This window comes from Amphiprion ocellaris, chromosome 5 (assembly GCF_022539595.1).
Source record: "Amphiprion ocellaris isolate individual 3 ecotype Okinawa chromosome 5, ASM2253959v1, whole genome shotgun sequence".
Lineage (NCBI taxonomy): Eukaryota > Metazoa > Chordata > Actinopteri > Pomacentridae > Amphiprion > Amphiprion ocellaris.
The window spans coordinates 13159639-13182619 of NC_072770.1; the positions used below are offsets into that span (position 1 = coordinate 13159639).

At 39.7% G+C, this 22981-nt stretch overlaps 1 protein-coding gene and 1 long non-coding RNA gene across 2 annotated transcripts; both read left to right on the forward strand.

Moving 5' to 3' along the window:
- The first annotated feature begins 802 nt into the window (after positions 1-802).
- On the forward strand, positions 803-17759 carry wnt7aa (wingless-type MMTV integration site family, member 7Aa). Its single transcript, XM_023298846.3, has 4 exons — positions 803-1282; positions 3774-4000; positions 6724-6995; positions 14513-17759. Exons 1-4 carry the CDS (start codon positions 1212-1214, stop codon positions 14990-14992), a joined length of 1050 nt encoding a protein of 349 aa, XP_023154614.1. The 5' UTR covers positions 803-1211; the 3' UTR covers positions 14993-17759.
- A 3307-nt stretch (positions 17760-21066) lies between these two features.
- Positions 21067-22872, forward strand: LOC129349028 (uncharacterized). Its single transcript, XR_008601819.1, has 3 exons — positions 21067-21167; positions 21895-21995; positions 22721-22872. It is a non-coding gene; the product is annotated as an uncharacterized LOC129349028 (long non-coding RNA).
- The last annotated feature ends 109 nt before the right edge of the window (positions 22873-22981 follow it).

The following is a 22981-nucleotide window of genomic DNA, read 5'->3' on the forward strand; positions in this document are numbered from 1 at the left end:
CACCTCCATAGACAAAAAGTGGCACAAAATTCACCAAAGAGATGCCAAAAACCACAATGACACATGCAAACTGCTGAAAAATAACTCGACAAAAAGAGCTGCTTTGCAACACAAAATGGCTGCAAAAAGACCACAGAGACTTAAACAACTGCAAACAAATGGAAGACTACAGAGACACAAACGCAAAAATGAATAAAGACACAAAGCAAATACAAAATGATGCAAAACTATCACAATGACACGCAGAACGACTAAAAAGTGGCACAAGATGACGCCAAAGAAACGACAAACACCACAAAGATACACACAATTCAAGACCTTTATTTTGTTTCACGCTCATACAGTCTGAGAGGTGAAATGCAAAGTTCCTGAAGGCTGTGCAACAACAATAAGACATAATTAAACAATAGTCTGTAAAAACAACAGAAAAGTGGGGAAAAAAATCTCATAAATAATATGGAGGTAGTAATTGTGCTGCTGAAGTGCAGTGTGCGTTCATCTGTGTGTGTGTTATGTTATGTATACAGACACATACATGTTATTTACATATTTATATGACAAAAATAATAATCATTTATCTCCACGTCGGGGACTCGAACCCGCGACAGTCAGAGATTCTGTTCACTGTGCGGGAAAAAGATGCAAAACAGCCAAAGAGCGTCTCTGAATGATCACGAGGGTTAAAACGCACCAAGGTAACAGGGAACCAATGGGAGGAGCTTCCATTGATGGACATGAAATTTAAAAAAAAAATAATAATAAAAGGTGTCGCTTGTCTGGCCTCAGTGCAGCACTACAGGCGGAAACGTTTTCAGGATTTGCGTCTTTTTCCTCCACAGTGTGTCACATGCAGACACACACATGATCCGAGCGTGTACCTGCAGGCTGTGAGGAGTGTGTGTGTGTGCGTGTGTGTGCGTTCAGATCCTCCACTGAACACGCCCTGATAGGAAAAGGTAGAATCACACACACACAGACACACACACCACACCGAGCCCCTGATCAGTGAGGAGCGGAGCCGCTTCACCTGAACGCAGCAGCCCCGATGCTCCCACGCAGGCTCCCGCCAGCACCGCCAATGAAACCAGTCCACTTCCACGCACTCTGGAGTTTAACGTCGCGTGCAGCTCGGAGCACCTGGACGCTGCAGCAGGAGTAAAGCTGGTTGTGTCGGAGGAGCGTTCAAATCCACCCGGCTGAGGCTGAGCACCATGAGCAGGAAGACACGGCGCTGGATTTTCCATTTTTTCCTCTGCCTTGGAATAGTGTATCTGAAAATCGGGTGAGTTATGAGGAAATGTGTGGTTTGTGGACACAAATACGAAAGAAAAAAGAGAAAAACCTGCAAAGTACCGGTGCTGAAATTTAGTAAGTCTTCTTCAGACAGTGCAGGAGACGAAAAAGTGTGATCTGGTTATCATTTGAGTTTATTCTAAGGAAAAATCTTGTTCTTGAAATTCAGTGGGCTTCCTCACCAACTGAAGAGCTTCTTTATTAATAGGATGCTTCTTCAAGTACTTGATATGGCTCTTTAAAGTGTACATGCTCTTCCCTTTTATTGGAGTTATTTAGTTTTGGTGGCAGGTAAAACTTAAAGAGCAAGTTGTTTTCTATATTTTTGTTTATTCATTAGATATTTTGATTTGATTCATTGACCATTTTGTCGACAAAACATCAGAAAACACTTAAAGATGCCCATCACAGTTTCCCTAATTCACAAAAGTGGCATCTTCTTGTTCTGTCAGACAGTACAGAACCTAAAATATTAAACGTACTGTCATGGAAGAGACCCAGAAATGCTGCAACTTCTTACATTTGGCAGTTTTTGCTTAAAAACTTATGTTCAGGTCCTGTTGACAAAATACAAGCAAGTGGGTCTCCAAAGAAAATGGTTCCTGTTGCTGATGTCCGTGAGTATCTAAAGCTAATTAGAGCTCATTTTATACCTGACTTTGCCTTTTTTTGTGTATAAAGTCCGTCTGATGGGATGAAAAGTTGAATACATTGGTGTTCTGTCAGTTTGTTAATTGAGAACTGAAATCATAGTTTCCCAAATCCCCCAAAATGGCATCTTGTTGTTCTGTCAGACAGTTAAGAACCTAAAATATTAAATGTATTATCATGTAAGAGACCTAGAAATGCTGCAGTTTTTTACTTTTTTTTTTTTTTTTTTTTTTAAAACCTAAAAATTGCCACTCAGGTCCTGTTGTCAAAATCCAACCAAGTGGGTCTCCAAAGAAAATGGTCTGGAAAATTGTTCACTTAAAATGTTATTTTTTGCTGAGTTCTTTGGGGTATTGAGGATCAAAAGCTCATTAGAGATATTTTTTTAGACATGATTTTGGAGATTTTGTGTATAAAAACCATCAGATGAGTTGAAAACTTGAGTAAATGTATGACTTTACATTTCATCACTCTTGTTCTGTCAGTTTGTTAATTGAGAACTGAAATCACAATTACCCAAATATCCCAAAATGGCATCTCATTGTTCTGTCAGGTAGTTGAGAACCTAAAATATTAAATGTTTTATCATGGAAGAGACCCAGAAATGCTGCAGTGTCTTACAGTTGACTTTTTTGCTTTAAAATTTCTGTTATCAAAACCGAACCAGGTGGGTTAACAAAGATCTGTCTGGAAAATGCTTCCTTTAAGAGCTTATTTTTGCTAAAGGATTGCTGAGTATTGACTGATTGATCGCATTCCTATGTAACTGTGATATTACTGGTGAAGCTGGATAAGGTAAAGCCAATTATAGTTGTTTTTTGTATCTGGTTTTGCCAACCCAGTTTGTGTTCGTGATCCCATAGTAGAATCATCTCATCAGTTCAAAACTACCTGAGTAAATGGACGACTTTACATTTCCACCAATGGTGTTCTGTCAGTTTGTTAACTGAGAATTGAAATCACAGTTTCCCAGATCTCCAAAATGTCATCTTCTTGTTCTGTAAGACAGTTAAGAACTTGAAATATTAAACATATTATCATGGACAGGACCATGAAATGATGCAACTTCTGACACTTGACTTTTTTTGCTTAAAAAATACCAATCAAGTCATGTTTATCTTTTGCTAAAGTTCTTTGGGGTACCATTTGTAGTAGCTAAAGGAACCATTTTTTCATGCTTCAAGACCCTCTTGCTAAATGGTTCTTTGTGGAACTTAAAATGGTTCTTCTGTGGCATCACTGTGAAGAACCATTTATAATTTTCTTGCACGTCTATACAGAAGCCCATTCAAACACATGTAGTGGGACAATACAGAACCTCACATCTTTCCATGGGCACCTCGGAGACTTTTGATGGGGTGCAGTACACGTAACTCTGGGGGGCACCGCTAGCTTTTCGGGACATCGCTATCTAAATCTCTAAGAACCTCAAATATATTAAATGTACTATCGTGGAAGGGAACCAGAAATGCTATAGCTTCTTATATGTGACTATATATGCTTAGAAAGTACCTATCAAGGCTTATTATTGTTGCTAAAGTTCTTTTATACTATTTATAGTCCCTAAAGAAACCATTTGTCATGCTTCTTTACGGGACCATTTGGAGAAAAGGTTCATAAATGCTAAAAGGTTCTTTGTGGAACTAAAAATGGTTCTTCTTTGGCGTCACTTTTTGGTGTTTCTGAGTGCATGTATGGGTCTTTACAGAAGGCCATCAGAACACCTGCAGTAGTTTAGACGTGCCAAAAGCTAGAACAGTCTCCTCAGATGAAGCATCGATACAGAAACACAGTAAATGCCATGTTTTAACATTTCCCCTCCGCTGCAGGGGTCTGTCGACGGTGGTCGCGCTGGGAGCGAGCATCATCTGCAATAAAATCCCCGGCTTGGCCCCCCGTCAGAGGACGATCTGCCAGAGCCGACCCGACGCCATCATCGTTATCGGGGAGGGAGTTCAGATGGGGATCAATGAGTGTCAGTTCCAGTTCAGACACGGACGCTGGAACTGTTCGGCCCTTGGAGAGAGAACCGTGTTCGGGAAAGAGCTCAAAGTGGGTACGTAGCTGGACAAGCACCAGGGAAGCACATTTACTGGTTCACATTAAATTCCTGTCACATCCACATATTATTCTGTGTTTCTTCAGCATCGGACTTTTCATGGCTCGGTAAACAAACAGATAGCAAATGGACAATTAAATAATGGCAAACTCTGTCAAGGGTAAAATGCACATTTACACCCAATATTCTCCCACACGATATGGGTGCAGCTAAGTTGAAAGTCCGACCAGTTAACTAGGTAGGGTTTAAATAAGCTGCTAAAGACATTTTTTGGACCAGATTTGGTTATTTTGACAGATTTTGAGTCTTTTTGAACATAGACAATGTTTTATTGTTTTGGACAAATTTGATGTCATAATGGACAAATATTGGACCAGCTTTTGTTACTTTGGACCAATTTTGTGTCATTTCTGACACCAGTTTCAGAAAGTCGAATATGTTGGTGATCAGGTCAGACAGATCTCTGATGCAGTTTGATTAATGTCTTTTCCTGGAGGAGAATTTCTGTTTTTCCTTTCGGTTAGACTGAAAACTAAAATGATTCATGTAAAAATCTGTCTTATTTTCTGTAAATTCTGCTGTGAGGAAGCTACTGTGAGGTTTAAGTGGTTTTATTTCACTTTAATCTGACACTGGAGGCAGACTAACACACCTAGTTATTACTATACTACTATAATTCTATCATAATGTCACTATTATACTATGAAAGCTACTGTAAGCCATTAAAAACTTGGTTGAAACCTGCCAACACGTCTTGATCTCCTTAGTTCCAGAGCTCATGGGATTTTTTTAAATTAATAAAATAGTTCTCACTGTTATTACATGCACATGTTTTTCTATTTATTGACCCGTGCATTAAGTTTAGCGTGTTTGCAGTGTGGTTTCTAGTAGATGCAGGGAAAATTGCTATAAATTGTCCAAAAACAGTCCGAGGAGACATTCCTCCGAGGTACTCGACCTCTGACACCGGGACAGATGTCTGCGAGTCTGAAGCTCCGGCTCGGTTGCATCTGCTTTCGGTGGGAAAATAAGCCTCTGATTTGATCCTGTATGTGGAATAAGGCTGCAGGCCATGCTCGCTCCAGAGACAGCGCTACGGAAAAATAATTTTTTACCAGGCCGATTTTCCACTGTCTTGTCCTTTAAGTTCACCCTGTCATCTCTGAGACACAGATGCAAAGCCTGGGTGTCATTTTTCACTCTGGGTGTCATTAAGGATTACAGCTCACGTCTTGTTTGAGCCTCTGTTGCTGCAACATACATGATAGCTTCATGCTGTTAGAGCTTTTTTAGCAGCAACAAATACAGTTTGAACAACTCCACCGACACGTTTAGTCGGATTTAATCGGATGCACACAGTTAACAGCTGCAGCGTACCTACATGCTCTTTTTACCCACTTTCAGCTCAACCGCCTTCATGTATGTTCATAAACTGCCGCCTCCCCACACCACCTCCCCAAAAGCTTCAAGTTCAGACAGGTACTTTCTTCTAGGTTTACAAATTTACCTCCAGGTTCTGCAGCTTTGGCAAGAGACGCTTTATGTAGAATGATTTTTAGTCCGGCGCTTCGGGGCAGAGCTGCACTTTTCATGCGTATCGTCAGATTTAGGCAGCAAGAGAAGACGACTGCAAACATTTCAGCATCGCAGAATTTTAGTTTTAGAGGAGACTCGGTGCTCAGTTCCGGGTCGAGTGCTGCTGCTCGGGTCCAGCTGCCCTGCATGGACTCTGTGTGAATTCATTGTTTTATCTCAGTAGACTGGAACACTGATAACTGACAGAATACATAAATTTGGGATCGTTGTTGGCAGTGATGCAGTAGTGTACAGTACTTTGGCATCAGGATCAAGTATCCTCCCCACCCACTAAGTTGGCTGCTTTGAGTGAATCAGTGTGAGTGCTCGCTTCTTGTTTTCTTGCAAATTATGTGATTGAAAATATCTTTAGATTGCAAATGTAAAGCCACGATGCTGCTATCGCTTTGATTTAGTCAAGTGAGTGCTGCAGCAGAACACATAATGGTGTCCAAAAGCTCAACCGCTGCACAGAAACGTGACCTTCAATGTCTGAATAGTCTCTCCAGAGGGTTAATAGTTAAATATGATGACTTAATTGGTGGTTTCTGTTTGCTGTCCATGTGGGCTCCAACTGGAATTATCTCCCGTTTTAATTAAAAAATTTCAGCTGAGTTGAAGGGCTCAGATTTATGGAGTGGAAATCCATCCATGGAGGGAGGCTGTGCATGCCTCTCACATTCACCTCTGCAGGGTGGATCCCTGTGTGACGGCAGCTGGGACAAGAGCCAGAACTGATGCCTAAACATTTAATCTTATATCTCCCACAGAATGAGTTCAGAAAAACACATGTACCCTCCGTGTTTGTTCAGCAGATTGACATGTGTTTGCTGAAACAATGAAATGTCGTAAAGACTGCTAACAATTCTCATCAAAACTTATCATAAATACAATAAAACTGGAGAAATACTTTCCTTTTCCTTCATTCAAACTGTTCTATTACAGTCACTGTTTGGAGCTTCCTCCTCAGGTTTATCTGCTTAAACAGAGCTTGATTAATGAATTGGACTTGACTTGGCTCATGTATTTCATGACTTGGTTTGAGGCAGCTATGCCAGGTATGTAAGGAGGCTTGACAGTGCCTGAAATACTGAATCCTGTTGTCCGCGATTGTGGTTAAAAAATGTCTTTTCTCTTTATCGCAGGCAGCAAGGAGGCTGCATTCACCTACGCTATCATAGCCGCCGGGGTCGCCCATGCAGTGACCGCGGCCTGCACCCAGGGGAGCCTGAGCGGATGCGGCTGCGACAAGGACAAGCAGGGCTTCTACAACCAGGAGGAGGGCTGGAAATGGGGCGGCTGCTCCGCGGACGTCCACTACGGTCTGGGTTTCTCTAAGGTGTTTGTGGACGCGCGGGAGATCAAGCAGAACGCCAGGACTCTCATGAATTTACACAACAATGAAGTAGGACGCAAGGTATGTTTGTGTAGGACCTCATAATCACCAGACAGCAATTTACAGGAGATTCTGAGGGATGTTAAGCACTGATGTAATGCAGAAAGCACTGTGCACAAAGTAACAAAGAAGCACAGTGAGCAGGACTGGAACAGATCTGGTAATAAGCATGTATACTGTAATGATAATCTGCAAGACAACACAGACAAGGCAGGAAATAGCGGTTTCTGTTGACGAGAGGCTGCTGTATTTGTTGATTCACTCAGGTGCACCATTTGGATACCGTTTCCAAGTTTAAAATCCATACACATTGCATGGAAGTGATGGGATCAGTTTTAAGTAAAGTAAGAGGAGGACCAGGGACAGCTGTAGCATTAAGCACGGAGTTGGAAGCCTCCCACAACTGTCGTTATGAATTTTATAATGATTTTATAATAGCATGACTGATATAAGATCCAACACTCTGGATCACTGCCTGTTTAGTTGCCACATGTAGATTCACAGCTACAGACGATTCAGAATCTCTGGTGCAGTGCTAATAACTGAGCTACCAAGGCTATTCAGAGACGCACAAAGCTTTTTGTTTTGGTCTTTCATCCAGACTAGAGCTTTTCCAAACTGGTACTTTGGTGTTTAAATCTGAAAATGTTTAGTTGTTGTTGTAGTGTGCACAGGAAGAACTGAGATTTGTAGAAACACTGTCATATTGCTAAGAACAGATGATAGTAGTGGCACTGCATTTCATTATTGTCTCACTAGGAAGAAGAACAAACAACAATAGCAATACCTTGCTGACTTTATTCTATGGATGTACAATGGAGAAGCCTGTAGAGTTTATATTGTGGTGATGTCATAAAAGTGCAACTTTTGTAGGCTTTGGGGAGATATTACAAAAATAACATTTCCAAGGATTAAAAATTCCTGTTGGAAACCAACCTTGTTTGCAGTTGGAGGTGTCCTGTCAATAGTTTTACAGACGTGTCTTTTATAATGGTGGTGTATGGGTGAAAAAATGCTTTTTGATGACAAGTGACCGGTGGCAGTGAGGCTTGTTGTGGCAATACATCCAGTTTCTTTTAAATAATTCTTGCTATATAGTCATTGATGACTTCTGAAGAGTTGGTTCTTCTGTGACAAAGTTCAGACTCAAAACTTTTCATCATTGAAATGTGCTGCATTAAGCAATGTATTGAAAATGGCAGGAAAACACAGCAGAAACAGTTGTTTTGTTTGTTTGTTTTTTTTACTGTTTTTTTTCTATGGCTAGCTTGCTTGTGCATTGTCCTTAGACAGAGAACGATCTGCTCTGGAGTTTTAATGTGGACTGAGATATTTGCAGAAATGTCTGTGAAATAGGATTTGCTTCTATACAAACTACCATTGGGGAATTGCGTACAAAGACAAGAAGTCCCTTATACTAGATAACATGATTGTGACACTCTGACAGCAAGAACAGCTGCTTTGTTTAGTAAAAAAGATGTAACTGTGTATGCCACATTTTAACAGGAACAGAGCTGAGAATATGGAAAACAGAACAAACATCATGATAAACAGGTGCTGAACATAACGAATGTCGACGTTACTCTTCCCGTGCATCTGCAATCCAGGTTATTCGTCATCACTGTGTGCCACAATCACAGAAAAATGAAACAGAGCAGTGAAAAACAAAGCAAGCTATTAGATATGTGATTAACAAGAAAGCAATATCTAAAATATTCATTTATTTTTTATAAGGTTCCTAGTGCAGTTTCCCAAAAATTACAAAATACTTTATTCTCGCTGTTTTTTCTCTAACCTAAGCCCTTTTGAAATCAGATATAGCAATGAAGTGCAACATATCATCACTTCTGAGAAGCTTTAAACACTAAATATTAGGAAGTTGTTTTTTAAAAGAAAGGACTTAAACAATTATTTGATTTTCTGCCACTATGAAAACTATATTTTTACCTTTGTTATTATTCCAATAAATCAGATCATTTATCTTTCAGTGCAAAAGATTTGCATTTGATCAAGTAAATAGATGCACATTAACACAATGCAGTTCTAACTACAGGTTATGCTGTGGTATTTTCTTATTAGTTCTTGCATTATTATGAAAAATAATAATCAGGAGCCACTGGCTGTGGTCAGTGTAAGATCCTAAACTCACTTAGAGAACACCGAGTGTAGAAGCGATGTGTGTCTGACTAGATGAACAATGAGGTGAGCCACAGACCAGGATCATCTGGGAGAACATTATCTAGACTCTGATGTTGTTTTCCTGGAGACAGAAGCAGGGAGCCAAATGACAGATCAATAGAAATTGCCGGGATATCCTCAAAACGGCCTTCCAGGAGAGCATCAACTGAAAAAGTCACTGGACATGAAAGCATGGCCTAGGCTTTATGTTTCAGCTCAATGTGGGGGTGAAGGATGTATTGTGTCCCCAGCTTCAGGTCTCTGCACTCAGTTCTAACCCCCCATGCAATGATGCCGCCACCACCGTGCTTCACTGTTGGGATTTTAAATGTCATTTAGCAGACTCAAGTGAACTGGCATGCCTTTTAGTCCCGCAGCATCCTTCTAGCCACTCTACCATAAAGGCCTGATCTAGTGCTGCTGAGTTGGTCATCTTTCTGGTAGGTCCCTGTCATCAAGAGGTTTTATTCCCCCGACTTATACCTCACTACAGGTTAATTGTAGAGGTCTACAGAGTTCTTTAACTTCACGACTTGGTTTTCATTCTTATCTACAGTATGAATTGTGGGATGTGTCTCTCTAAACAGAACAATCCACACATTATCAAGCGTTAGACACATATGATGAATATTTAAAGTAACATAATAAACCTGAACTTAATTTAGAGCCACAGCAAATAGTCTGGATATTTTGAAAATGGAGCCTTTTAGTTCGGGATTTTGAATGAAATATATAAAAACATGTTTTTACTTTATCATTAAGGAGTCCTTGAATGATAGGGGAGAAAGTGTCAGTTTTATCCATTTAAATTGAAATTTTCAACTGAATAGACTAGTAAGACAGCAAACTAGTTAAAGCTCTTTTTTTGAACAGTGCCCTTCTGGAACACAACACAAAATACTAAAGTCCGATTAGAGTTTAAATATTTCATTTTCCCCCCGTGTTCAAGCAACTGTTTGAGTTTTTAATTGTCAGCCTTATCATACAGTGTTTGTATGCACCTGCTACTTTAAGCTGGTAAACATTCCACAGTGAATCAGTGAATTAGCTTGTGCATCAACAATAAGTGGCAAATATATCCTGGCTACAGCTGTTAAATGTAAGAATGTGTTGCTTATCCTTTTTTGTAAATGTAATATTATTTTACTATCGGTGCATTTCTATGGTTGGAAGCGTTGTTACAGATGAATCGTTGCTGAACTTTCTAGAAACATGAGAGAATGAATCCTTACTGAATGTGGTGACCCTCTGACTTTAGAAATTTGCAACTACTACACCATGAAATTAAGTCCAGATATCCATGTCCTAGTCACGATGAACTGTAAAAACTTTTTTATCTGTTCAAAATGAAGACGTGTCCATCATCTGTAAGTAAACATGGTAAACAATACGTCTGCTAAATATCATTATGAGTGTGTGAGTCGTGTTTAAGTACAGCCTCACCAAGCTACGAACATCTTTGTAAACTCTTTTGGTTTGTCTGGTCTTGAAAAAAGAAAAATCACAATTTTCTTGCATTGTATCAAATAAGCAAATAATTATAGCAAAACTCAACATATTAGCAGATAATAATAACAAAGTTAATGGCAGCCCTTCCACAGACAGAGACGTCTGCAATTATAGGAAATTGATGCAACAACCAACTAGTCATTCCTATTTAATTACCTGTATATCAGAGCATGGTTTCAGTATGGTGATGATGAAAACCAGAATTTCCTTGTAGTAAAGATGGAAGTATACATTCCTGCAATGCCTTTCCTTAGAAGTTATAGTTGATTTCTGTCTGACAGACTCAAAAATAGCTTCTGTTGCTTCTCTATTGCCACATTTCTTCTTGTGCGCCGCTTTCTGTCAGAGGAATATCCCTAAAATGTTGTTTTCAGAAGGCTGTGCCTGTAAAACCGTGAAGCCTCTCTGGACGACGCTTCATATTTGAGGTCTGGCATCAGCCAGAATGTGATACAGTGTGTGAATCTCTTAATATACACTTACTAAACTGATACCTCTGTAATTATTGTTGCAAAGCTTTCATGTTTAATTGGAGATGATGTCAGTCTGTGTGTTTCGAGTGCCAGCCTTCAAATTTCTTGAGAAGAATAAACAACAGTGTAAAAGGTGCCACGGGAGGCTTACAGGGGTTCTGCTAGACAAACAATGGTAGCTTCAGTGGGATTTCACTTCAGTGAACTCCATGAATTAAATGTTTGTCGGGTCTCGGGGGCATGACCACACTAAGCTGTATGCATCCAAGGCTTTTGACAATTACCCTACGAGACTCCAGAAAGTCTGAGGCCACATCGGAGTGGAATAATTAAAAAGCAGGGTGAGGCTTCTCTAATGCCAGCAAGGGTTCCCACTCAGGGAGGAGGAAGGAGGGTAAGCTGATGTCATTCAGCCTGAGGCGCTCAGAGAATGCCCCGGCTGCGTTGCCAAACACAGCCGAAAGGTCCCACTCTTAAACCGTGAAAAGGCCTTTCACCGCTGCCTGTCTGCTCGCTATAAATGTCCCCATGTGGTGACAAACCAAACCGACTCTTCAGTCACCACAGGAACTCGTAAACTAATCCAACCTCTGTCTCCGTTCATCACAGTTTCGGGGACACACTGAAGGTTTTTCCACTGTTGTCATCCATAGTGAAGTTGGTCAGAATAATGGAGTTCTTTGAAACAGTAGACGAAATATGCATGTATCTTTTTGTAACCACTGATGAGTCAATTATGATTAGAATTTCGGCAGTGGGATCAGACGTCTTTTCCAATTTGTGTTAGTTGGTGCTGAAACCTCATCCGTTATACAATGTGTGATATGTAAAGACTTTAATCATCAATCTATAGATCCAGTTGCTGCCATTTGGTCTTATGTAGATTTTTTTGAATACATGTTTGGTGTTTGTCACTGACATTGACAACCAATGATATTACTTAACTGAAGTTACCATCGTTTTACAAAGTTCTTGTACCTCCATTTCACTTTGTAGCTCTGCAGTCCTTCATGCGTCTTGTACCATCATATCAGCCTAAAAGCCAATTCATCTTTCCTGTATGTAGAAGGGTACGCAAAGGTATGCATGACAAAATTTTAGTCATTCACCAAAGTCTGCCAGAGTCTGACTGGACCACTCAATGGATGTCCACATACAACTCAAAATATGTGACCGCCTAAAACTAACGGTGCTAAAAATAAATGCTTGTTTTGAGGAGACTCTGGACAAGGAGGTTTTCCATCATCCGTGTTTTTATAATTCATTTAAAGAGTTGGAATTGATCTAGTTGCTACAGGACTATAGAAGGGCTTTAACTTGTACATGGTTTCCATCAGTGATGCTCAAATACCGTAGGAAGTCCTAATTTTTCCAGACGTCCTGTGCTATGTCCACCATAATTGCACTGACACAGTGATACGCTCCAATCTGTTAATACTTGCTTTATCCTGTAAAAAGTACATCTTCCTTTGCGCAGAGGATTGTAGGTCAGAATGGCCACAGAAGTATGCTGGCTTGATTACTGCAAAATGATGGAGTTGGACTTTCTGGTATTTTTGACATACTGCACTTGTACTAGGACATAAATCTTTTTCTGGCCTCCTATATATTATGGTGGTAGGGGTACTGGAATTCATCCACGATACAGGTGCACTTCTCCCGGGTTAGATAAGGAATCTTGAAACTTTACTGAACAGTGATCAGTGAATTAAAATTCTTGAGGTTTACAAGCATCACCTGCTGAGTCGCACAATTATCATTTTTAGAAATGTGGAGCATTGCATTTTGACATGTTCGAAGGAAATCGTGTTCATGGACACTACTGTTTTGCATGTTAAGAAAGAGTGTTTTTTGGACTGAAGTCTAATCCCCAAAGATACTAAACACAGAACAATCAGAGGTGTAATAATCAATTAAGCCTTTTTAAGTATTTTTTTGTTTAGTCACATTTATGTTTGTGGATTTTTTGTTGGAAACTAGATTCGTAACTTTCACACTTGGTTGCTCCTAATATTTGTATGACAGTATTTGTATTTGTACTTAGTCATTGGTGTGACATACCTGAAATGAATAAGGTACCTCCTGAAATTTATCTTCCAATTTCAGAGGTTTTAAATATGTCGGCCATTTATAACACTGAATTAGACATCAGATATTTGTTAGTTGGTCCCAATATCAAAGTAATTGGCGATATCAAATTTGTTACAATGCATAATAAATCAAATGAAGGAAAAATTAAGTGTGGTCTGTCTTCAAGCTGCTTAGATACTGTATGTTGTTTTCTCATTTTGTCTTAAAGACTCTGTGATACCATTTGCATTCTTGCAGCTTTCCACATCACGCAACCCAAAAATATCTCCAACCATGACTCTTGGTGTGTTTTTTCCACAAATTGAAGCCGACTGGTTGGTGCACCTGTACTTGCCAGTTCCATTACACATGATGTTGTTATTGTTGTTACTTAGAGTACCATAGAAAACCAAGTGATGTCATATTTTCTGAATCTTGGCATCATCTTGGTCTCATAGTATCGATTATTGTTTCATCCCTATCGGTCTGGATAACAGAGCATGCAAGACGTTAGAGTTTCTGTGCTTTCGTATGCAGGGTTTCTGCAGTGCTTAAAATAAATGTTAGGTTTTCATGGGCTTTTGCACCTCCTCACAGAAGGCAATGTGCAACTACCCTTTTCATGGTCATCAGATCAAAGAATGATGGAAAACCAATAGTTTGTTGGGTCTGATTGATGCTCAGAAGAAAATTAAACAAATTCTTGCAGCACAGTTTGCTAATTTATTGGTGAAGAATGTCTCCTTACAGCCCACAACCACATACAGACGGATTTATAATTAAACTGTTTATGGAAAGAAAGGAAAATCAAAATCCAAAACCTTTAAATATGAAATTTAAGACTTTGTAAATAACCCCAATTTTCTGAGACAATTAAATTCACGTTTTAAAGACTTTTCAAGGGCCTGCAGATACTTCATGTGTCGTTATGTTTGTTCCACAAATGTGTTTTGAAGCTCATCCTGACTTGTAAAAGAATGGCACATACATAGCTACTAGCCATAGGGTGACATACTGTAGCAGCTCTGAGATCCCTGGAATGCTTACGTTCATCTGGAATGCTAGAAAACTTTTGTCTCAACCTGTTGAACTATTCTTGCAATATGTTAGACTGAGTGTTTAGGGGAACTTGTATGTTTCCCACCTACTCAATTTGGAAAGACAGCAACAAACAAACAGCTGAAATGGTGCAAAATGAAAAAGATTTTTGGTTCTAAATAATTATTTTATCTGAATTATTGCGTTGCAACTCTGCACACTTTTCAGTTAGACACCTTGCTTCATCTGAGCTTTTCCTCTGTGCTACAGGTTCTGGAGAAGGGGATGCGTCTGGAGTGCAAGTGTCATGGTGTTTCTGGATCCTGCACCACCAAGACGTGCTGGACGACGCTCCCCAAGTTCCGCCAGCTGGGATACATTCTCAAGGACAAGTACAACCAGGCTGTACACGTGGAACCGGTGCGAGCCAGCCGCAACAAGCGCCCCACCTTCCTGAAGATCAAAAAGCCACACTCCTACCGCAAGCCCATGGACTCGGACCTGGTGTACATCGAGAGGTCGCCCAACTATTGCGAGGCCGACACCCTGACTGGCAGCATGGGAACGCAGGGCCGACTGTGCAACAAAACAGCTCAGCAGCCCAACAGCTGCGACCTGATGTGCTGCGGTCGGGGATATAACACGCACCAGTACTCACGCGTTTGGCAGTGCAATTGCAAGTTCCTGTGGTGCTGCTACGTCAAGTGCAACACCTGCAGCGAGAGGACAGAGGTGTACACGTGTAAATAGAGATATTTATTGGACCCTTATTTAGACGCACAGCAAGACTGGACTGTGTACGAGTGTTAATGTGATTCACGACGTGGCTGTGGAGGGATCGCCTTACTGAGTTGGCATGACAGCAATCACAACTGGTTCATCCAATTTGTGTTTATTATAATGATGCCAATGGACATCTGCCAAGACACTGGACTCAACCTGTAGGCTCGTAAATGTTATTTTTATGTTTTAATGCTGCATGCTTATTTTCTCTGCGGGACATTCTGGTCTACTGGCATGACTCACCTCACACCATAAGAGTTTTTTTTGTTGACTAATAATTTATTGAATGAGAAAACTACTGATCATTTTGAAAAGTCACTGTCAGTTAAATCCGGTAAAGTCATAAGCTGGCAAAGATGCCTGGTTTTCATATCAAGTGCACTTAAAAGCTTAAAGGACTTTTTTTTCCCCCCTTTTTTACAAGACAATTTAAACACTGGAGCTGAAAACTGAAACAGGAGTGAATGGCACATTTAGGACCCTGCAGCTCTTTTGCATTAAGTCCAGCAGAAGAACAGTAAACTACTGATCCTGGGCTTGGTATGATAGTATTGTTTTCTACTTGTTTCTGTCCCACTTCCCCTCCATTTTGCTGCTAGTTGTCTGGAAAGTTCTGGAGTTTGTGAACCGAGCAGCCATATTGACTCTTCAAGCTATCCGCCAGGAGCAAACGCAAGCTTCCAGACAGAAATTGCCCTTAATGTTGGTTGATAGAATATATTTTGTAAGAGATTATTTTTATATAAATATGTTTTTTAATTTATTTTCTATCTCTGTGTAAGATATTTTTCCCTCTAGCATTTCTAGCGGTGCAGTTACTGAGTTTAGCGAAAGGAAACGACCCATTGAAACACTGGTTTTAAAAAAAATGTGTCCTTTTTTTCCGCAGCAAAATATCATAATGTTACACTGAAATGTGCGGTATTGTTCAGGAAAACTCTTTTAGAGAGCCGAAGTCCTAATGTCACCTCAAGGCTAGCTGCTGTTCCATTAGCTTCTATAAGTCCATGCTACCTCTGGTAGAAAGGTTTTTCTGTCTTTTAAAAAAAATAAAACATGTTTTTGGAGTTTAATATTCATATTCTGGTATAAGTTCATGCATTAATTATGAGAATTTCAACTCATGTTAGCTAGCTAAGCAAATTGCACAACAATCATACATGCTAAAATTAGCTTCTATGATTTTTAAAGCATGATACACTTGTGGCAGAAATTAGAGTAACACCATACCTGTCAAGAATCCCATTTTTCATGAGATTCTTTCTTATTTCACCCTCTCCAGCTGTTCTGCCTTTTAAATATTCTCCCATTATTGTCACATACTTTAACCTTTCCTAAAAATATTTGGGGGTGAAGCCCATTGATGGTTGGTATAACCACCTGCTCATGTGTTGCATTTTACTACATAAGCTGTATAGGAATCATAGACTGTATTTAAAAGATGATGTAGCCTCTGGGTTAAATAAATGAAACCAACTGCCTTAAAACTGCATTCTTTATAGCAGCCAGCAGGGGAGTGGAAAAAGTCTTGTGATTGTATAGAAGACTATGAGACAATGAACAAATTTCTCATTTGACTTGTTATCTCAGCAAACATGTTCCCAAATAGTTTATGGTCTTAATCCATGGTTTAAAGTCTGCTTTAATACAACACGGTATTCATTTAGTACACTATAGTCTCATTTAGAGTAAAATAGACGATAAAGCCAAGTATGTTGCAGGGAGGGGCTACTGCTGAAGGTTCTTAGTTAAGTTATTATTGCCAAGGCCAATACCCTATCTCGCAGTTTCAAGAAAGCAATCCAGACCACATCAAAGTTTAAATTTGTTCCACCAAATTTCATGAAATACTGCCTGGTCGTTCTTGCGTAATCCTGCTGATAGATGGACAAACTGAAAACATATCTCCACCTTGGTGGAGAAATAAGAATTCTTCATCTATTTATGGCTTCACCTACATGACATTGTTGTCCAAGGTGACGTTCCCAGGCAGTTGTTCCTATAAATGTGCCATGAATGAGGCATTATTACTTCATGAACAGCACCTAGAAGTGATGGTTTCACTTCGGCTCTCTATGAAGGTTTTTCACTTTCTCTCCAACATCAACTAACACCTAGCTTATGGACATATGTAAGGTGCATTTTGCCTTTAATTAGATAGTAGAAAGTAGATGAAATGGCTGTGACATGCAAAGGTACCGGCACACAAAGAAACTAATATTACAATCAAGTAAAATTACTTTAAATAGAAGTTGTTATTAAGAAGATGAAATATCTGACTAAGCCTTCAGTCCTAACTTGACAATTTTTGATACTCCGTTCGTCAAACACATTTTGGTTGGTTTTTGCCAGCACCATGAATTGGCCTTCAGTGTCAAAATCTGATATCTTATTCTAACAGTTATATAGAAAGTAACCTGAGGTACCTTAACAGGGACACTTCTGATCAGTCATGATAACAAATTGGTATCATGACAGGTGGATTTTAGCTAGAACTGTAAGACACCTTCATCACTGGAGGTTAAATTACACGACTATGGTTGCATAAACCATGCAAGTTCTAGTCAACGCTGACTCGGTCCTCATTAAAGGTTGTTCCATGTAATTTAACTGATGCTTTTCCAGCTGCTGTAGTTGCTCTTAAATCAGAGGTCGTTGTTGACCTTTACCATGTAAAACCAAGTTGTCCTTTTGTTCTATGTTTTGGTTAATAAAAGTCTCAGATTTAACAGAAGGAGGTGACTTTGTGTTTAATGCTCATGTTTTGGGCTTTATGTTATTACGAGGACAGATTGGAGTGAAGTGGGGGTGATTGAGGGCCGTGGTGCAGCTCAGAGGGTGTCACAGCGGTGCTGCTCCTCGGCGAGCAGTGGGAGTGTGGATCTGCCGGCTGATGGATTACTCTGACATCTGCTTCATTCACTCCTCAACAACGTTGCTACAACAACCACACTGTGCCCCTCAGAAATGCTCCAAGTCTCATGGAGAGGCCAGACTGCCCATTAACAAAATGGTAACCATGCAAAACCCAGATAAAATTTGGATGCTATTTATTTTGTGGAAATGGCAAACGGGCAGAAAGCAGGGAGAAGGCTTTACAATTGCGAGGGGATGATGTCAAGAAGGATTTCAATTTGAGAATAGAAAAGGTCTTAACTCCCGGAATAATCAGCACAAAACATTCCTCAGCTAAACTTCAGACCTCAATAGAGTGACGCTTTGAAAAGGCAGCTGGCCAAACAGCCTTGGTTATAGTAACATTAAGACTCTGTCACTCAGCAACATTATCTGAGCGTCTCACACAGCTTCACTGCTCTACTCACATCTCCAATGATAAGACTTCTATCACAGATATGACACAATCACAGATGAAGAGCTGATAAGCAAACATGCCTATTGCCGTAGTATCTATTCCACTGATTCTAGTTCTAATGGTGCCTACTAACATTTCTTTTATTCATTTCATCGTTGTACATTTAATCAACTAATGCATGTGTAAATATCCTTCACCCTCATAGAACACCATCAAGGAAGTGTTTCATTATTTCCCACATTCATTCTGCAACATCCATCTAGTCATAAAGAATTATCTTTTGACCCAAGAAGAACAAGGTGTCCTGCAGCAAATGGTCTCAGCTCCAAGAGACAGAAGACACTTAGAGTCTGAATCCACAGATAAACTCTGGTAAATTCTCCAAAAAGCTGAACAACCCTCCTGACAAGTAGCTTAAAGACCTGTGTGTAAATGTACTGAGAAGCTCTAGAGCTGCTTTAAAGGCAGAATTGATTTGTTTTACATTTTTAGTGAAGTTTACTGTACTTTGAATTGCACTAGTTAATAAGTATACACAGCATGACTTTGATTAAATTGGTTCTCCTGGCTCACTTTGAGATTCCCAAAGTATCCTGTTAAAACTGTGAACACAATTTGGTGGAGTGTTCAAACTTCTAATCCTATTTTTACGACTTCACTGTAATGATGTTAATATTATGTTGACAATAACCACAGCACAAATCACGGTTAACTTTCTTATAGATTTTGATCATAACACAAGGTGGCACAGGCGATTGCACTGCTTCAGTTATTTACTTACTTAACTTACAATGTCAACTTTTGCAAACATGGACAATAGCATTTAATTGCACAGAAAAATGGTAATTTTACACTTTATAACTTGGTGACAAATGCACAAGTCATGATATGAGCTCAAAAAGACTGCTTTAGTGGACAATGTGAATGAACTGATTCCAGTCCATTCATGAACAACGTGTTACTTTTATACAACATTTAGAACTCCAGACTTTATGGGTATCTACATAAATTCTTATATCCATACCAATTAATTTGTTAATTTGTAAAATATCAACTTATGGAACATTTCCATCAAAGGTGTCACAAGTCTATGGCAATGTTAACCCTTTAAGACCCACCATTGTGCAAGTCCGCCAAGACATATTTTTATATTTTTACATGCTGTCGTGCCATTTTTTTGGAGTATTTTTATTTGATTTACATCAAAATAACCCTGATATCCCAAATTTTAATAATATGTATTGACTTATGTCTTAACTACTACAAAAAAATGCTTAAAAGTGCAATAAACCTTAAAAAAATGAAAATCGTTTTAGTTTTTTTCACATATATTTCAAAATACAGAAATTGCAGCTGTATCCCTCAAATTTGTAAATGTAAAAAAGTTGCACAATATCCTTTGGAACCACAGGAAATTTATTTGGAGTCTGTACATAATTTGCTTTTTGAGATATGGTCAATTTTGTAACCTGTAAAAAAAACGAAAATAAACAAAACTGCAAAATTTGCAAAGAGACAACATCAACATCAAAACAAACTATTTACAACAGTGCAATCAAATTTCTAAGTGTGCCAGATACTTAAGAACACATATTTTATGTACAAAACCATGGTCAGACCATAAAAAGTGCATTTGAAAATAAAAGAAACTCGTTTTTACTGAGTTGAATCAAACAGTATTTTGATGGTCTCCTGGTCCAAGTACTTGGACAGGTCTGATGGAGAAGGGCTGTCCACATATTCTGACAGAGGTGGCTGGACACCTGGCCTCCTTTTCGGCAGGAAATGTGGCAGAGAAGGTAAGCTGTCAGGTTCCTTCTCAGTTTTCCAGCCAGCTGTAGGGAGCGCCTCTGGCCCGGAGCGCTCGCTGGTGGAGCGGCTGCTGCAGCGTCTCCTGGCTGGAGGACGGTCTGTCCCTCTACCTCTCGCTGGGGTACCAGGACAGCAGGAGACCTCCATTCTCTCCTCTTCCTCCTCCTCTTCCTCCTTCCCAACATTGTAAATGCTGCACACAGAAAAAGTTACGTGGTACGTTAGCTGTGCGCAGCACATGACTTGTAAAAATGATGCGTATTTTGCGCGGAATGCTTTCGGCGGCGTTCCATGTATATTATACTTTCTTTACTTTTCTCCAACTCAAAACAAACAACTTCTCATGAATACAGACTTACATGTCGCTGGAATGATCAATTCCTTCGATAAGATCGGCTTCATCCGCGCTGGTGGCAGAATCCAGGCCAGACGAGTGGCTGGACTCTTCATCCAACGCTATAGTTTGCTGGAGATGGAAAGATGTAAAATAGTTTGGCTCGACCAGGTTTTCGCGGCTCCACAACTAATGTGTGGAAGTGTGTCAAAGGTGTGTGTGGTGGTCCGTGTATGGATCTGGTAATTGGATTTTCCGTTCTGAAACGGGTATTGAAAAACAAAAAACGAGTGGTTATTTGATTTTCGTTTTAAAATACAAAAATTAAAATTGAAATACAAGGCGTTTTTCCTTTTCATGATCAAAAAGGGATATACGATTTTTTAAAAAATGCTTTGATTTTCGTTTTACATTTATAATAACAAGAAAGTAAAATCAGTCACAGACAGAAACGAAAAAAAGGTCCGTTTTTTCATTTTTCTGAGACCGGAAGTGGTCATCAGCAAGTGTGGAGCCAAACGACAACAAGATTCTCAGAGGGCGGAGCCAGAGAGCAGCGATTGGTCAGACCATAGATTATATAGCAGACAGCGCGCTGGCGTATCTAGTCTATGTATATCTATGGTCGGCACGTCTGGTAGCATCTCTGGCTGCTGTTGATCTTGTTTTTGGAGTAAAACACGGTAAGAAGATAAATACTTGTAACCAGTAGCGTTGTCTTGTTGTACGTTAAGTCAGCGACTTGTGAAGAGTTGTGTTTTGTCGTGTTTGAGCAGTTGGTCCGGACGTGTTAGCTAGCTAAGCGGCTAAGTTAGCTAGCGGGCTAATCAACACAGGTGGCTAACTTACCGCTGAACACCCGTGTTAAACCGCGCTTAACTTAACATTGCGCAACATTACCTCTCTGAATCTCCATAATTTCATTAAATTCCTTCTCTCTTCCACTGCTCAAGTTCAATCCAGTATATAAAATGACATTAATAATGAATAAACTAACAACCAGCCATTGTATTTATTTATTATTGCATGTATTTGTAGTAAAACATGAGTTGAAACATCCTACTTTTGGATCTAGAACTGCACAAGCCGTTCATTTTCAGTCCCCTGATGAGTTAAACTCCCCTTTTTATGTGAGGTTGAAGCAGAAAGTCTGAGTTAAAGAAAGTTGTTTATAATTTGCGATACCTGTTTTCTGTGACTGAGGCTTTAGTTTTTGTAGAGCCGATTTACTTTACTTTCTCAGTAGCTCAGAGGACAGGCTGCTTTTTACACAACCTTGTAAGAGAATGTCTGTCAATGCTTTCAGCAGAATTTAGAAACACAACACTTCCTAAACAGATATTTTGAGGCTGTGAGGTTGAACGTTTGAGAGTATATCAGTGTGTTTGTTTGTGGTCTTTCTGTTTCTAGGTGGAAGCTGAATTAGTGAGGATGACTCCTGCTCCTGTCATCTCTAAGCTCCTCACACATCTTTACCTGCACATGAGGAAAATCACTCCTGTAGAATGCAGGTATGTTTGTCATTATTATAAAAAGGTGTTGCCTGGTGACCTGTCAGAAACCCATCATACAGAGTCAGCCAAAATAATGTTTACACACATCAGGAAAAGAAAAACTTGCATAAATATTTCAATACCAAATTTATTCACATATCACGAGATTAATAAAAGTTATCTTTGGCCTCTACAATTACAAGAGGTGCTCAAAGTGGTGGCCACTGGCTTCCAGACATTTCTGTTGTGTTGTAGACGTCACTTGTTGATGCTCCATTCATGAGGGTAAAGCCACCTGTTGGGAAAACATCGTACAACAGGACACAGAGTTGTCATGATTTGATCAAACTTAGAAAGAGGAATCTATATGTATAGAAGTACTGATACAAATGAAATATTTATAAAAGTTTTTCTTTTCCTGATGTGTGTACATTATTTTGGCTGACTCTGAACTTAATGAGAACAAAACTGTCATTTAATTGTTGCTCTTAAAGCTTCTTTAGTGAAAACCAGCTGGTGTTCTGCTTTGAAACAAACTGCTGTTGAGGTCTGTGTTTTTAGGTTTAACCCCACAGTTTCTGAATGAACTGATAGTTTTTTTTACCTGATCAATGTGGACGTTATAATTGATGGTAACATTTACTGATCATATAATCAGCATGACAATATAACAGTATAACATTCTGACCACCTGACTAATACTGTGTTGGTCCCTTTATGCTGCTAAAACTCCTCTGACCCAGTGGTTCATCAGAACCTCTGGGGATGTCCTGTGGATCCTGTGGGTTGCAGGGTGGGTCCTACCTAGACCAGGCTGATCCTGGACCATCCCACAGATGCTCAATCAGATCTGGATGTGGGGAGTGTGGAACCCAGGTGAACAGCTTAGCTCTGTCGTGTTACTCAGACCACTCCTGAGCAGTTTTAATTTGTCCTGCTGAGGGAGACAGCTGGCATCAAGGACTGCTGTTGCCATGGAGACTAGGGGGTTGTTTGTCCTGCAG

Coding starts and splice junctions, on each gene's coding strand:
- wnt7aa (XM_023298846.3), top strand. CDS start 1,212: ATGAGCAGGAAGACACGGCGCTGGATTTTCCATTTTTTCCTCTGCCTT. Junction 1,283..3,773: donor ATAGTGTATCTGAAAATCGG/GTGAGTTATGAG, acceptor CCTCCGCTGCAG/GGGTCTGTCGACGGTGGTCG. Junction 6,996..14,512: donor ACAATGAAGTAGGACGCAAG/GTATGTTTGTGT, acceptor TCTGTGCTACAG/GTTCTGGAGAAGGGGATGCG.